General features: G+C 40.5%; 3 protein-coding genes across 3 annotated transcripts in view; 1 reads left to right on the plus strand and 2 right to left on the minus strand.

Annotated features, from left to right (window-relative positions):
• Positions 1 to 1464, minus strand: part of mtrf1l (mitochondrial translational release factor 1-like) — a 2742-nt gene extending 1278 nt beyond the window's left edge. Inside the window, exons 1-4 of the mRNA XM_008321497.2 lie at positions 804 to 1464; positions 595 to 668; positions 388 to 492; positions 215 to 293 (exon numbers count right to left, since the gene is read on the minus strand). Of these exons, the coding sequence (XP_008319719.1) occupies positions 215 to 293; positions 388 to 492; positions 595 to 668; positions 804 to 1224 (679 nt within the window). The 5' untranslated portion in view covers positions 1225 to 1464. The remainder of the gene's footprint in view (positions 1 to 214; positions 294 to 387; positions 493 to 594; positions 669 to 803) is intronic.
• Positions 1465 to 3135: 1671 nt separating this feature from the next.
• On the plus strand, positions 3136 to 6798 carry fbxo5 (F-box protein 5). The gene is made up of 6 exons (XM_008321499.3): positions 3136 to 3315; positions 4771 to 5359; positions 5483 to 5653; positions 5790 to 5880; positions 5995 to 6213; positions 6408 to 6798. The coding sequence occupies exons 1-6, from the start codon at positions 3267 to 3269 to the stop codon at positions 6666 to 6668; spliced, it is 1380 nt and encodes a 459-aa protein (XP_008319721.1). The 5' UTR covers positions 3136 to 3266; the 3' UTR covers positions 6669 to 6798.
• Positions 6799 to 11249: 4451 nt separating this feature from the next.
• Positions 11250 to 15053, minus strand: vip (vasoactive intestinal peptide). Its single transcript, XM_008321500.3, has 6 exons — positions 14945 to 15053; positions 13948 to 14052; positions 13637 to 13741; positions 12919 to 13044; positions 12216 to 12327; positions 11250 to 11914 (listed from the first exon to the last, which is right to left on the minus strand). Coding segments are annotated over exons 1-6 (459 nt in total). The 5' UTR covers positions 14947 to 15053; the 3' UTR covers positions 11250 to 11905.
• Between the last annotated feature and the right edge of the window lie 1435 nt (positions 15054 to 16488).

The raw sequence follows: 16488 nt of genomic DNA on the forward strand, positions 1-16488 counted from the left end.
TTCCATAAGAATTGGTGTTTTAATGCGGGATTTGCTGCCCTCTAGTGGCAACTCAAAATTATTGCAATTTCTTAACCATGCCAACTAAATATGCACTAAACGAATTCAAATTCATGGAGTGCTTGAGAAATGGCATCTCAATGAGACAAATGACTTACATCTGGTATTGACAGCTAAGATTTTTTTCATACAAATAGAAAAAAAGATCACTGACCTATCTCACTGGGTGCATTCTCCAGGATTTCAAAAGTCCAGCCATGATGCTGAGCAAAACCCTGGTACATGTCAAACACCTTCAAAGTGAAACAAAAAACTTAATTTTGCTACAATTTGTTTCTTTTTATTACCATCTCTTTTATTCATACAAAGTACGACAGTATTCTGTACCTCGGCAGTGAAGAGCATGGCCTCCTGACCACCAACACCAGCTGTGACCTCCAGAACCAGGTCACTCAAATCAGCCTCCTCTTCAGGGACCAACTGATCCAAGATCTGCCATTGAAGCATCAGAGAGGTGACATTAAAACAAAACATTTAGACTGTCACGAAATGTATTTATTTATTCATGTTAAAGTAGATATCCCACATATGTACCTTCTCTCTCAGATCTTGTATATGTTGTAAACACTCTTCTTTTTCCAGCTCAGCCAGTTCCTTCAGGGCAGGGTCTTCATCCATCAGAGAGAAAAAAACAAAGAAACAAATGCTAAATACTAATAACTGTGACTTTGTAAGAGTAGAGGTTAACTGAGTACATTGTTTTAAATGTATAAAGGTTGTTAAAATGTTGCGAGGAAGCTGACCTTTAAGCAGCGCCTCATTCTCAGCCATCTCTTTATATTTGGTGTCCAGCTCCATAATGTTCTGGATGAGTGGGACCATCTGGGACAACTTGCTCCTCCTGGTCCTCATTTCCTCCTCTCTGCACTGCTCCTCAGCGCCACCGTGGTTGACAGCCTGTAAACACTGGTTGTACTCCGACTGTATTTTCTTCAGGTGCTCCTGCAGAGACTTCCGTGCGAAAAGCTCATCCACGGACAGTAACTTGGCCCCCAGTAACGGGGCACTGGTGTGGAGTGTTCTTGTGGTTCTGGTGTAACAACCATTGTGGAATTGAATAGTGTGTTTGGGGAATTTTAGTGATCTTAGAAAGCGGTGTTTAAACCTATCACAGAAGAACAATTTCGCATTTGGAAAACCCACCAGGGCTCTCCTGCAAAACATCGTATAAACTTAGCTTTAGGTTTGACTCAAACGAAGCTATTACATGGACTCATAAGCCCTGACCTGGACATGACGTCATTGTTTGTAAAAGAAGCCTACAACTAAACTACAAATTATCATGATTTTAACCATTTCAGAAGCAATAACTGAAATTAATATTTCTCACTGATTCACGTAAACACAAACTATTGCTCACCGTGACCTCTACAGAAAAGGGAAAACTTCTATGGATAAAAATACAGTCTTGTTCAAACTTCTATGGATAAAAATACAGTCTTGATCCAGCATAACAAACTACATAAGGAAGTAATTTTCCATACATAATGTCTACGTTTTGGCTCATATAATATATTTACTATATCCACGCACTTATACAAATAGAAACTATAAATAACTATAACACGGCTCCTACGAATCGGGGTTAACTCATAACTCTTCGACAAATTGTGTATAAAATTCCTGTCAGAGTTAAAAAGAAATGCATCGTTCCTTTTCCACCTTCCTTATGGAGGCCGCCATGTTGCAAAACATGCGCATGTGCACTATAAACCCATTCTTTGGTATTTCACATGTGGATGCCACCACCGTTTGGCTCATTACTGCCATCAATTGGTGACACGTATACAATGAACATTTGAATTTCTAAGGGACAACTAAAGTTTTAGTGTTTGGACAACATAATGTATATTTTATTATATTGAAAATGATATGATGTTGACAGATTTATTCTTAAGATATTGCAAACTGAGCTTTTCCTTTGGATTGAAAACAGGTTTGATCCAGGGACTGTCATTGAACTAGTGTTATACATTACCATATAAAAGCACATGGTGCTGGGTGAGCACCACCCCCCGGAGCACGCTGTAACTGTCTTCATTTTTTTCAATCCCTTCTTGTCTTTCACTGACCTGATGTTTTTGGCTCTCACCGGATTTCTCTGGAATGTTTTGAAAATGAAGTTGAAAAAGTCAACCACGATTTTCTTGCTTTTGTTTTCTCATCACTCACAACCAAAACTTGACTGTAATGACAAATTAAACGTTACATCTAATCTGCTACCACCTCCCCCAACCACCATTCTCCTCTGTCAAGTTTCAATGAAACAGACGCTTCACAAATTCCAGGCAGGGGTGTGAACTTAACTGACCTGTGAAAGACTGGTCTTTTTTCCCTCCTAAACAGTGGGGGTTCTTGCAGAGAGTAAATACTAGATGCTTCGTCCCTTCTCATGTTTGCTGTTTTCTTTGACAGTAAATACTGAATGAGAAGCTTTATTTGTCGTTGCACCTTTGCACCCAGTGGACAACCAACACCATCTGTGCTGCACAGGGAATGAAAATATTATTGAAATAATAATTGGCTATTGTATGCATTTTTTATGTAAGTACATTGTACCTTTACCAACAGTTTCGAAACTGGATTGTAATGTTTTATTCTTTATAGCTATTATCTTTTTATAATCAGTTTATAAATCATTCTTCAGTAAAACGTGTTAAGTAAAGTGACTTTCACAACACAAAGTTGTTGTAGACTAAGTTTCTGTTTTGCGTGCAATACAAAATGATGAATGAAATAAAAAACATTATTTAACTGAAAATCACAATCTATCATAAAGCATGGGCGGCTTTTGCAGTTAGTAGACAATGGCTTCCGTTTGCCGTAACTACAGATGAACAATTTCTCGAATAATTTTATTCTCCTGCTTTGTGCTATTTTGAAAAATATGTTTGATGTTATAAAAAGTATTTAATTTTTTTTTTTTACTGATTTTTATTAAGTACGTATTCTTATAGTTTACCCCGTCCCCTCATCTACATCCGGTTGGGGGAGTTAAAATTGTGACGTCACATTCACGTCGTAAACGTACAGACTTCAGAAACTGGGCTCCCATTGGTTTACCTTTTAAAGGGACATGGTTACTCTTCGCCGTGATTGGTATTCCGCTTTTTCCGCCGCGATTTAAATGTAACAGCCTGCAACTGGCGGACTTTCCACAGTTGGATATTTTATCTTTGGTTGTACGGGTCTGAGGCGCATGTATTATGAACATAGAGGCCGTCTGCTGTAGAGAAAAATACTTGCAAAACAGCGGTAAGTGTTATATCTGAAACTTTTCACTTTTTCTTTTGTCGAACACTCGATATTTTAGCCTTGTTAGCTCACTCGTGTATTCGTCACCTACCATTGTCAGTAATGGATTAAACCCGTCAAAACCAACGTTTATGATGGCAACAAACAAAAAAAAGTAGTGCTTCAGCTAATAATTATATTTGACATTTGAATTATTAACACAAGGAAACCCATCCGTTTGAAAAGTAACGACAGTAGTGACATGGTGGTGTCATTGCAAGGAGTGTCATTGCATATATTTAACATACTTTCTCGTTTGTTCTTGTTAAAGTTGAATTAAAGTATTAATTTTGTAATGCATTGTTAGGTGAGGTTATTTTAGAGTTTAATGATGACGGTCAGTAAACGCAACATTGGAGCCCTGCGCAAGCGCCGTGATCTTTTTTTGGGCGCCTTCACTGTTCTTTCAAATTCATGCGTAAATTCCCGCTTTCTGTTAGATGCCCATCTCTTTCCGTAAGCGCCGTGACTGTTTGTTTTATAAACTTAGTCATTTTAAGAATTACAAGCTGCATCATTTCAACATTCTACTATTCACGCTACGAAATAAACACAGTACGTGCGTATAATAAAGTTTAGCCACTGTGGTGTGACACTGAACTACACGCACGACGTTATAAAACAAATGTATACAGCAATTTAAAGTAGATGTTTGCAGCGATTTAAAGCCAGTGTCTAAAACATTTTTACAAAAGGATGGAATAGATAATAACTTAAATGCAACTGGAATCTGTCCACGTCACTGATACCACATTTCCGCCAAATTCACATCGCGCCAAAATCTTAACTTAAACATGTTTAATATTATAACACATGATTATACAGTCGATGTGAAAGCTCATATGTGTGTGTGTGTGTTGTTGTTGTTGTCATGTACTGGTGAATGTTGTGAATGAATATGTAGTAGCTTTTGTTATACTGGTGTTTGATAGTATAGATGCCAGGCATACAGCGTGTATTATCTCTGTGCATGAGATATTGTATTAACTGGGCTTTTATTATCTATACTTTTAGACTATAATGTGTAATAAATATGAAATAGGAAGGGCTCTGCTACTTTTTGTGTTCTGGTTTATTACCTTGTTCTAATGAAAGGGTTCCCCCCCTTTTTAACAAACTTTTACGCACAATATTTTACTTAAGTTTAGAAAGAGAAAAGAAAACAGTAATATAGACCTTAAACTAATTTAAGAAAAGAAAACACAGTAATATAGACCTTAAACTAATTTATCATTAAATTTGACCAATATTTTATTATCATTTCATCTGAGGGTTATCTGAAACAGGAAGTCTCTAACAAACTACTATATTAAAACTTATTTCTAACTAATTTTGAGTCACTTTTCTGTGTTATTTGTTATATTATGACAAAATCATTATTGGTTATCACATGATCTTTGTTTGTCTTCCTTAAAGCCACAATGAAATGCCCTCGTTATGATGTCACCAAGGCCCACAGCCCGCAGAAAAACTCAGCTGCTGCCGCGGCTGCAGACTCTCAGGTGCTCCGTCTCAAACCACCCTCTCCGTTGAAGGAACCCTCTCCCGTCAAGCCTTCATGTCCGCCTACCGGAGCCACCACGGTGGTGTTCTCCCTCAATGACGTCACCAAACCCTCGTTCAACAAGGAGAACAGTGCCAACAGCGGGCACGACAGGACTGTAGATGAAGGGTTTGAAGATAGTGGATATCTGTCGCTGCACAGCAGTCAGATTGAGGAGCACCATGGAGATGAGGAGGACGGAGGTAACACCCAGGGTAGAACAACGGCAACCTCACCTGTTCGAAGGGAAAAGCCACGGACGCCTAAGAAATCCCCCAAGTGCCAGAGTGGTGTGGTCTCCACATCTGTCCTGGGGGCTGTCTGCACTCCTGTGGAACATCACAGACGGAGACTGCTGTCGTCCACACCGTCTCATAACAGCAGTTACGCCAACCTGCCTATACTGAACTTCGAGAGGGCAGTCTGTGAAGAGCTGGCCAAGGGATACCGGCAAACTAAAAGGTTAGAGTTTATGCTTCTATTTTGAAAAACAATTTCCCCATCGTATTTAAAATGACCGGTATGATGTTGGTCTGTATTTAGTGTCAGAATGAGTTTAACGTGTTTTATTTTTGTGTGTTTCAGGTACGACTGGAGTGTTGTTGACAAACTGGCCGAGGAGCATCATCTGGACCGGGTGATCGGGGGTCGGATGGGCTGCGAGTTTGTTGATGTTTTTTCATCCCTGATGTGCAGAAGTATGAAAATCATCCTCGCTGACATTCTGGCTTTGCTGGATGACATGGACCTGTTGAGGTAAATAAACAGAAGGACACAAAAGTGTTAACTGAAGGATGACAGGCGTCAGCTAAGACGCAGTAAATGACACCACCAGAACTTTAACATTCCTGTTTTTTGTTTTGTTTTTTTTATTCGTTCGCTCATTTTACAGCTGTAGGAAAGTCAGCAAGACGTGGAGACGGATCATTGATGGAAATGCTAAGGCCTTTAACAGATGCCAAAAGGCTGAGGAGAAACTCAAGGTGAGAACACAAACCAAAGTCTAAACCAGGATACTCCCATTGAAGACATTCTTCTCCGAAGATTGGGAAAAAAAACAAAAACTGACTGAAGTCTTTTCTCCGTTTGTTTTTCAGGGGTCAGAGAACTCTTTGAAATCGTCTGCTCTGACCAGAGACGTGACGATACCCAGGGTGGTGTTTTCCAGCCTACAGAGACGTGCCACCACGACTCCACTAGCAGCCGCATCTTCCTCTTCCTCCTCCGTGAACTACAGAGTCACCAGGCAAACTACATCCTGCCAGAAGACCCCAAGACACAACTCTCAAAGTACACGCTTTCAGGATTTCATGCAGGTGAGTGTTTGGATATGAAGCAGTGTCTCCCATCAATGCCAGAGGCTGTGGTGGCCTCAGCTGACGACCACTGGTGGTACACGTACCACAGTTTTAGAACTGTTCTAATTAAAACGAATTAACACACACCATGAAGTGACGTGCTGTGATCTCAGCTCTAACTAACCTGCATCTGTTCGTTCCGTTCTCTCCAGGCTGCCACCGGTCTGAAGCAGCACGAGTCTCTGCGCTCGTGCAAACGCTGCGGTTCTCCTGCCACGCATTCCACGGAGACGCAGAGAGCCAAGTGCACTCGTCCCAGCTGTATGTTCGACTTCTGCACCTGCTGCATGGAGGCCTTCCACGGCTCCACAGCCTGCAGAACAGTGCAGCCCAAGTCCGACTTCCTCGGCTTCAAAACCACACCGATCCTACCCGGAAGTGCCCGCAGCAAAAGAAACCTCCGACGCCTGTGACAAGTTCACTTCATTTATTATTAGTTTTTAAAGTTGTTTTTCTGTTTTAACAGACACTGAGTGTCCTTCACTGTACTGTGTGTGTTCAGACATGGACACAAAATGGAGGTTTTATATATATATATATATATTGAAAAAAACCCGCAGCAAAGCACTTCATAAAATCAAAACAGGGACAATCAGAGAAATCGTCCTCAGGTCAAAAATAGTTGTTGTCTGTAAGCAACAAGAGAATCTGAGGTCCACAGAAAAGAAATGCTGACTGCTACACTTGTACGTGTTTTTATTTTGTTTTAAAAATGAAATGGCTTTAATTTGTGCAATGTCCTTTTAAACAGTATTGTGTACATGTATATATTTAAATGTATATTTTTGAATAAATGTTGACTGTCTTTAAAGGTTCTTTAAATGTGCTGTAAATGTAAATACATGAACATCTAAAACCTAAGACTGTTTCGTTGGTCTTTATTTATTCACCGTCATGTCCCGGCTTATTTCGCTAGAGGGCAGCATTGTTTTTGGCGTCTATTGGAGTAAAATACTTTGGAACGTGATTCTTTTGTCTTAAAAGAGTTTTGGCAAATTACTTTATATCTCAAGGTAATATTTTTTGTTGCGCTTGTATTTAGACATTTGACTCTACTGTTATTGTATTTAGCTTCACAGCTATCAACGCTAAACTCATGGACATTTTGAATAAGCTAATGTGCATCTTGCTTGTATTTTGGCTAATACTTGGCTACTTTTAAAACACATCGACTCCAGTTTAAATTAATTTCTACCATAACTCTACTAATCTACATTTAGACTCAGACTTGGATATACTAACACTACTGTAAATGCCCTATCATAGTTCATATTTAGTTGGTCATATCGTTAGCCTAGCGTTAGGCTAGGCTAACGATACGGGTGGTGGGGGGAGCTGCAGCCAATCCCAGTGCTGGAGAACTGTCCACACTGACTGTGGGCGGGGATACATGCTGACACCCATTATGTACTGTAGTAGATTTATAATTATTTTAAATCTTTGCTTATTGATAAAACGTAAATAAATAAACACGTTTTTTGATAAATAAAATGCTCATCATGTGACAGGTCACATGACAGTACTCACCTGAAATATTTGACCTCACTAATCAGCCGTGCACAGCTGCAGTACGTATATCAGACAGCAGGGTTTTTAAAAAATGAAAAGTAAATAATAATGTTTTATATTTTGCAGACTTTGTGAAATTTCACTACTATATTTCAGCCATACAGACATAGAGACGTTTGTTTGTTCAACTATTCCAGACACAAGAAGCTGCTGGAGGCAGTTACCACATGGGGCAAAGAAAACCAAACAGAAAACCTGGGTTTTACTCCAAGATCTGTACGACTGGGGACAACAAGGACTGAGAACACCAGAGGTATGTGGCTGTCAGTGCATGGGATTTTTGTTCATTGGGTGTGTTGCATTGTACTTGCAATAACATTTGAGCATGAAATAAAACTGTCTGAAAACATTGTGATGTTAACATCCAGGCTAGTTATTCCATTTTAGGAAACTTTTTTTTTAGTTTTATTACTGTCAGAACTCCGTGTCCTCAGACGTGACAAAAATAGCCTCAGTCTTGTTGTGGTTTGTTTGGGTGAGTTATGGAGAGAATCAGTGACATTAGACGGGAACCTCTGACATTTGCAGCCTGACCCATTTGTCTCCTGTCTCCCCCTGCCCATGCCCCGCCCCCTCCCTGTGCAACAGCAGAGATGATGTCATAACGACACTTGCTGTTACGTGTGAATTATGTTCACGTCTTGTTCAACACGACTTCCTGTGACGTTGAAAAGAAAAAAAACCTGTGGAAGAGTACAGTTAGGAAAAATCTTTCCTTTTGGGATTTGAACCAACATCCTTTGATCACAAATCCGACCTCTCCTAGACAACGCTTTCTACCTGATGGCGTTCAAAAAACCCCTGAGGTCCAACCTGAGCTAACAGGAAAAGACAGAGTGGTTGAGGGTGAACGACAGGTGGAGCAGCCTCACACTGAACATGTAAGAAAATGTCATGACGATGGAACTAAGTGGGTGATTTTGTACAGCGTCAGCCGTCACTGCTGCTGATGAATCCCTTCTCTGGCCTTTTCCTCTCCCTCAGAAACACAGCATCATTTATCGGGCAGATTTATTGATCTGCTGCTGCAGCGACACACGGCTCCACCGCCGTCACAGCTTCTCCTAATTGTGAAAGTCATTAGAGGTGGCTTCCACCTGTGTGTGTGTGTGTGTGTGTGTGTCAGTGAGTGTCGAACACAGTGTAGTAATGACGTTCACAGATGCCATGCCACAGTTTTAAAGCTTTAACTCGTCACTGCATCTTTTTAATTTTTTTTTTTTTTGTCACCTCTCCCGGCACATTACAGTCTGCTCATCATCCAGAGTTTCCACTTTTTGCATGAGTAGTTTTTTTGAGCCTAAAGGCGGAGGAAGAACAGACAGGCATGGAGCTGCAGTGAAACAGAGCAACGAGTCGATGGCGTCAGTCTAGTAGAAGTAGAACTTTTGTCTCATTCAGGTTCTGGACTAAAATAAAATAATAAAAAAACAAAAACAGAAAATGCACAAAAATAGGTTTTTGTAGAAAACATAAATGAATCACTTTCCCCTGAATAGAAAGAGATTTACTAACATTGGGCAGTGATGTTTTCCAAAGAATGTCCCCACAAGTATAGCTGTACCAGACATACACACACACACACACACACACACACACTCACGGCTGTTGAGAGGCAACAGTGCTTTTTTCCGTTTTTACTCTGTTTGGTCCATTAAGATCAGCAGTGATGAGAGTAAATGAACAAAAACAGGCAGCATCTACCAGTGTTTTAGACCCTCACACACACACACACACACACACACACACACAGTGAACCCCGTCATTTCTGCACAGTAATAATTGAATGTTTGAAGCCAGCAGCAAACATGAATCACTCTGTTTACTGCATGTCCTATTAAAAGCTTCAGTTTTTCACCTGCATGTGAAAATCTTTCCTCAGTGCATTACGTAAAATGCTGCGTGCGCTTCAACCTGCCGTTCTTCTTTTTAAAGAACCGTTCTTTCTTTCTTCAGATCGTCTGCCCCCCCCCTCCCCTCTCTTCTCCTCTGTCTTCATGCTCCACCTACAGAATACTGTGTTGAAATCAGTAACTCTTGAGCTCACAACAGGTCTAAAACTGGGCGGTTAGTTGGCTCGCCTTCTTGGTCTGGTGTGTGGATGTATTTTCTTTAGTTTTAGCATCAAACACACAGGGTTAAGTTAAGTCTTAACGTTGGTTTTATTTATATTAATATGGACAAGAGAAACTGTCTGAATCTTAAAAATCTTAATCACATTTTATCATCTAAAAATCTAAAAAAATCTTTTAACACCAGAAATTTGTTGCTCGTCTAATGAAAAGATAATACTTTGTATTTGATGTAACACTGCCTCCTGTTTGTCAAGTCGACACATTGACACTGTTGCTTTTAATAAGTTCAGCAGATGATGATGATGATGATGATGATAACAAAGCAGCCCTGCAGAAAATTGCTCATGACATTTATGAGTCAAACCTTTGATGGACCCTTGTAAACACAGTGAGTCACGACCCGAAGTCCGAGCAGATACACGTTGACTAAACAGCAGAAAACAGTTGTTCAGAAATGGCTGAACCTGAAGTGATGTTGACGTTATTATCAAATTGCTCTTGTTACAACATTTTATTTTGCATTTTTTTCTTTAAACAAATTATCTTTATTATAAAGATTTTGTTTTGTAAGATATTTTCCCACTAATCTGGAAAAAAAAGAATATTCAGTCATTATCGCTGTCCATGGTGCTGATACACGACAAAAGCGCCAACGCTGGTGGTTGAGCTGTCCGAGGTGCTGAAAACTACATGTACGCATGAGTGTAAGAAAATAAAAAGAAATCAGGCCATTCTCTGGAAGACGGGGAAACCCCGGGGGAGTTTTGGGGGGAGTTTGGGTGAGGTCTGCATGATTGGTCACCCATTGAACCTTGCAATTAGTTTGCATTTGAGTCCTTGATCAGATCGACATCAGCAAATGACTGACATCAAACAATGAGTCAGACGAAACCACTCAGCTTTGAAAAATAAACCGACATCTTTTATTGGATGAGTGTTGGACATCACTATATGAACCACAGCAGGTCTGTGCACAGAACGTCTTTGCTCTACATGACTGAAGAGTACAGAGTGATTAAATACGTTTGTGTTCTTTTTATTTGTGTTCCCATTGACACTCCTCCTCCTCCTCCTCCTCATCTTCCTCTTATATGATTATGTCTTTTATAATTGTCATGTTGAGTCTCCAGTGGGGAAAATGAGAGCAGAGTTCAATTTAAAAAAATGCTGTTAAAATGTTAAACGTGTCTGTGACAGTAGATGATATAAATATATAGACTAATGTAATTCTTAGTTATTTTATTAATGAATGTATGTATATATATATATATATATACTTTTTAAAGTCAAGATTTTTGTTGAAAATTTAATGTCTGAGACAATTTGAACTTCTTTTCTGCCAGATTCTTTTGCTACACTTTATTTATTTATTTAATTTTTTTTTTTACAAAGTCATCAAACCAGACGTCAACAAAGACTTGATCCTTTTCTCCGTATTTAAACCTTGTATTAACTGGAACATGAATTCATTTCAGTTATTTGATTATTTATTTAAAAGAAATCTATAGTGCATCATGTCAAAGAAATGTCAGCGTCCTCGAACACATCGTTGGACTCAAATAGTGAAAAAATAAAAAATAACACGACATCAACATTCATTGAACTCAACGGTGAGAGCACGTGTTGTTCGGTGAAATGTTTGACAGCTCCAAACGTTAGAGAAATTAACAGTGAACTTTAGAGAGAATGAAACACGGAGTTGACTCTTCACTTCAGACCGCCGCTGCAGCCTGACGTCAGCTCCAAACTGTGACCGACCGACGTGGACACACACGGTATTTAAGTCTTTGGGTGGAACTGTTCACTTCAGATTAGTACTGTGAATATATGTATCTAAAACACAACAGAGAAGAACAGAATATACATCATCATCATCGTTACCATCGTTACTAGTGCTTCAAGTGACTTTGTCCTTTGGATAATGCAGTGTTGTTGTTGTTGTTGTTGTTTTTAAATGGACAGTTTGATGACGGAGGCGAGGAACTTTCTCCAACACAGGCTTCTCCTCAAAGAGGCTGAAGAGGGAAAAAAGGAGGAGACAGGAAGGCGAAGAGGGAAATGGAGAGGTGGAGAGGGAGAGAGGGAGGGAGGGAGGGAGAAAAGAGCAAATGATGAATGAATGAAGAAAAAAAACGTAAGATCAGGAGGAAGAACGAAGGGGAACAGATGGAGGAACACGGGAAGGAGACAGAAAAAAAGTATTTGTATTAGCCAGTGAAATATCTCCAGACGACTCTGTTGGGTGATAATATAAACTACTAAAATAACTACATGAATCCACTGTCCAGATGTGGAGTACAGTATGAGAATAATTACCAACTGGAAGTTGTTTAGAAGGTGATCTACGTTAATGTCGTCGTAGCTCTCCTGGAAAGCGCTCGGGTCGTCCCTGGGCTCCTCTGGGTCGCTGGCTCCAGGATCTTCTAGGCTGCATGTCAACACATACATGCCTTAGTAATATATGTTCAAACACCGAAAACGAATTGACACGTATTTATGGCGCAGTTAAAGAAAAAAATTAAGGTAAATGTCGGTTCTAGATTCATAGATCATAAGAAATTTTTCCAATATTTCTGAGTCACGGAACATGAGAAAAATCCCATTGTGCATCACCAAAAAGTGTCCAAAATTGTATGTAATATAATGATCTTTGAGTTTTAGTTTGCTTTGGATTTACTCACTCACTGTGAAACCTGGGCCTGTTTAGTTTAACACATGGCTGATATAAAGACAGGAATTGAAGAAAGCTCTTCAACAGCTGAGTCTTTATCTGTTTTTTGTTTTTATTGCCATCTGTCGCCATCTAGTGGAAGCTTATTTAATTGATCTGCTTGCCACTGTTGCATATAACAAAGGCAAATTATTAATAGTAAATAAATAATAGTTTTCTGTCCAATCAGGGTGAGCACACATGATGAGCTCTAACCACACCCTGATAAATATGTTCCTGGGAAGTGAATTATTTGAGTCGGTGACTTATTGTGGAACTGTTTGTCTGAAGGAGGTTTTCGTTTCTTACCTTCTCTTTCCTGTTAGCACTGAGTTCAGGTATTTCTTGACGGCCATCTGTTTGCGGAAGCGGCTGTAGTTGTCTGTGAAGATGGCGTCTGAGTGGCGCTTCACCGGCTCCTCCATCAGCTCATCACCGGACATGGGAAGGGGGGGTTTGGGGGGGGGGCGACAGGTTTCAGGACAAAGTCAGAGCAGCTCAGGATCTCTGATTCATTTAATGTCTCCTGGCTTCATGTTGTTTATGGGAAACATTAACCTTTAAAAATGTTTAGCTGAGTTGACATTGCCTCGTCAGGCAGACAGACTTCACTCTGGTGGTAAATGTCACTATGTTTGTTCTTTCTGGGCCTCATATGATTCTGTGTGATTCTGCTGAAAAATGGCAGTAAAAGCTTTTATTTTTATTATGATGACTTCATTTAGATCCTCTAATATTTGATAGAACATGAAGATGCAACAAATAAATGTCAATCTTTCATTGTAGAAATGTGTATAAAGTGTAGTTCTCACCCTGACCTGACAATTCTGACTTCTCTCTTCTTCATATGGAAAATGTGTTTTGTTCATTTGTTGGTGATAATTATGTATTGGAGGTCTGCAGTATATGTCTGCACATGTTGTGTGATCATGATGTTTTCACTCCTCCCTGACTGTGCTGCTGGTATTATTACAAATTAAATAAATGAACTCCGGAGCTCTGACCACCCCGGGTGGAGGTCACCTACCTGACCCGCTTTCCGATCAGGGACTCCAGGTACCTCCTCGCTGAAAGCTGCCCCAGGAGTTTGCTGTATCCACTGGTGAACAGACCGTCTGCGTGTCGCGTTGGTCTGCGGGGATAGGAACCACAGGGAACAGAATTGAACTCAGGTCCGCGAAGTCCACACCAGTAAAACCAGAAATCGAATCAGATTTAATGTGGTCTAGTTTGGAAGCAGCTTCGATTAGGGTCGAATTGTCCCGAGCAGGAACCCGGAGTCTGGTCGACTTAAACCAACCTCTGCCTCCTGTGTTAGTCATTGATTTGTCCTCTCACCTCATAGATGTGTACGGCAGACCCAGAGTCCGGGAGTACAGCACACTGCACAGGGCTATGAGGAGGAGCAGCTGGGGGCCGGAGCGCTGTGACATGGCTTTACACCTGCGGGTGGAGACGAGCGGCTGATCAGGTCTGCGGTGCGACCAGGTGCAAGTAACTTCCAACAGTTATTAACAACAGGCATTTTAACAAGGTAACAAGACGTTTTTTTGGGGAAAGCGCATCGTTTCATCATGTTTTATTACGGAACAAAACGCGTAACAGCGAAGTTAAATTAAATGCGTTTTTACGCGAAAACGAAATGCGCACTGGAGTCTGGGTCGAGATTATGGGCGGTACACACCAAAAAGAAATGCACTCATTATCCACAAATACAATTTGGAAACGAAATGCGCACTGGAGTCTGGGGCGAGTTCATGGGCGGAACACACCAAAACGAAATGCACTCATTATCCACAAATACAAAATATAAAGTTGGATTATTTCATGGAATGGTTGGAATATTTATTTTCGGGAGTTTAAAAGAAAAATAACTGTCCGGTTCCAGTGCGTAATTACGCACGGCGCAAAGAATGGTTATCGCAAATTATGTGATGTAAATTTGTAAAGTACGAGTCAAAATTATCATCAAACTTCAACTTTAATGTCATTTCTCATCATAAAAAAATTAAAACTATAATTAATATCTGACAGTTGAGGTTTAGATGCGTAATTACGCACGGGAATCCAATGCGTAACTGGATACCTGTTGCCTTAATTTGTTGCCTTAATAAAGATATTTACTGTTATTACTCACTCCCGTACTAATTTACTGAATACTACGGCGCGAAGAAACTGAACCTGGTAGAAACCAAAAACACTGGAGCGCGAATCCAAATGCGCCCGGAAAAAACTCTGTGGTGAAAAAGTGTTCTAGAACTGTTTCAAAAGTAAGAAAAAAAATGGATCAACACGAATCTTCACATCGTTTAGGTGTAAATGTTAAAATTCTTACATGCTTTGGGTGAAGTTTCCGGCGGTTGGCTGGTTCGTCTGTGCGCTCTCCAAGGTCCTGATCTCCTGTCCGTTGTTTACGTCCAGCCTGTGGTTGAGCGGCTTCACTCTGACCGTGTCTTTGCTCTCACGGTCGGCGCGGCTGCCGTTTTATACACCTGGCTGATTCTCACCGAGCGGGGAGGGGGCAGGAGGGGGGGGCACACCGGATTCAATCAGGGACCTGAGACGTCAGCAGGTCACTGCTTTCGTCATCGCACGCTCGGAACCAGAGAGACATGGGGTTGATATGAGTTGGATTTTTTTTTTCTCGCTTTCTTCCAGGTATTTGTAGGCATAACAGATTTATATGGCAAGGTTGACGCCGTTGACTCATCATTTCCCCAGGACTCATTGAGACAAAGAAAGTTTGTCCAAAAGTTTACTTCAGATTTGTCATAGAAAAGTGAAGAAACAAGGCAGAAAAGGAAGGAGAAGTTTAAAGATAATTAACTTTATCAGGCAGTGATTAATTACAGAATTAATCTGTAGTCTACACTGTAGACTAAGGGGGTCCAACATGTGGCTCCAGAGCCACATGCAGGTCTTCAGCCTTGACTAATGCATCAAATCTACCAGTTTTAAAGGAAGATGATAAATGAGACGGTGCTGAAACCGTCACTGTCCCTTTAAATGTAAGCTCAGGGGTCAGTGATAGTAGTGACGGTACCACACATACTTTTTTGGAGAAATTCTAACAGAAAATGAACGAACCTCACCTTCAACACGGAGACACGAAGCAGATGAGCGCCAAAATAATTTGATAACATTGGCATGTGGGCAAAAGCAGACGTTGGATTATTGATCTGCTGTCGGTCTGAGCCACAGTAACTGTTTACAAACCAGACGTGATTAAATAACCTGTTTGGGTTTAATTTCAATAATAATTCAAACATTGTTTGTTTTTTGTTTTTGTTTTTGTCCATTTCACTGATTTAAAACCACACCTTGTCTTCTATGGATCTGATTAGTTTTCATTGATTTTCTACAATCTCTAATTCACACTGTATTTATTTCTATAAGTCTATATAAATCTGTATAAAATGAATGAGAAATAACCACAAACGTTTACCACAAACCTCCGAGTGACTTCAAAAACCGGGGGAGAACTTCAAGAGTGTGATCTATCACTTGGATTGTCTCTGTGCCTGACTGAGTGTCAGTGTCATCATCAATCATGTTTTTTGTTTTTTTTAAACTGCTGCTGCCAGCGGAGGACCTGGACGGGAGCTGGAGTCTGAATAAAAAAATGCAAACGATTCTGAAGGTTACACCTCTTTAAAGAAGCACAATCACATTTGAGAGGTTGTCGGTTTGTTTTCTGTTTCAGGTGGTGCAGGGCTTTCACAAAAGAGTGACGGCTGAAGTGTCTCTGAATCCACCCACGGTGTCCCTGATGAGTCGGAGTCTCTCTGCGCTGGAGTGGACGGCACAGGAATCATCTGTGACGTATACAGCACTCACTCACTCACTCACTCACTCCATCCATCCATCCATCCATCCAGC

The sequence above is a fragment of the Cynoglossus semilaevis genome, chromosome 12 (assembly GCF_000523025.1).
Source record: "Cynoglossus semilaevis isolate Cse_v1.0 chromosome 12, Cse_v1.0, whole genome shotgun sequence".
Taxonomy (NCBI): Eukaryota; Metazoa; Chordata; class Actinopteri; order Pleuronectiformes; family Cynoglossidae; genus Cynoglossus; species Cynoglossus semilaevis.

What these genes read in the sequence shown, in the direction of transcription:
- fbxo5 (XM_008321499.3), top strand. Translation starts at nt 3,267, where the DNA reads ATGAACATAGAGGCCGTCTGCTGTAGAGAAAAATACTTGCAAAACAGC. An exon ending in AGGCTGAGGAGAAACTCAAG is followed by an intron (nt 5,881 to 5,994) that starts GTGAGAACACAA and finishes TTTGTTTTTCAG; the next exon opens with GGGTCAGAGAACTCTTTGAA. An exon ending in GCTTTCAGGATTTCATGCAG is followed by an intron (nt 6,214 to 6,407) that starts GTGAGTGTTTGG and finishes CGTTCTCTCCAG; the next exon opens with GCTGCCACCGGTCTGAAGCA.
- vip (XM_008321500.3), bottom strand. An exon ending in CTGCCGTACACATCTATGAG is followed by an intron (nt 13,742 to 13,947) that starts GTGAGAGGACAA and finishes CTATCCCCGCAG; the next exon opens with ACCAACGCGACACGCAGACG. An exon ending in CTGATCGGAAAGCGGGTCAG is followed by an intron (nt 13,045 to 13,636) that starts GTAGGTGACCTC and finishes TCCCATGTCCGG; the next exon opens with TGATGAGCTGATGGAGGAGC.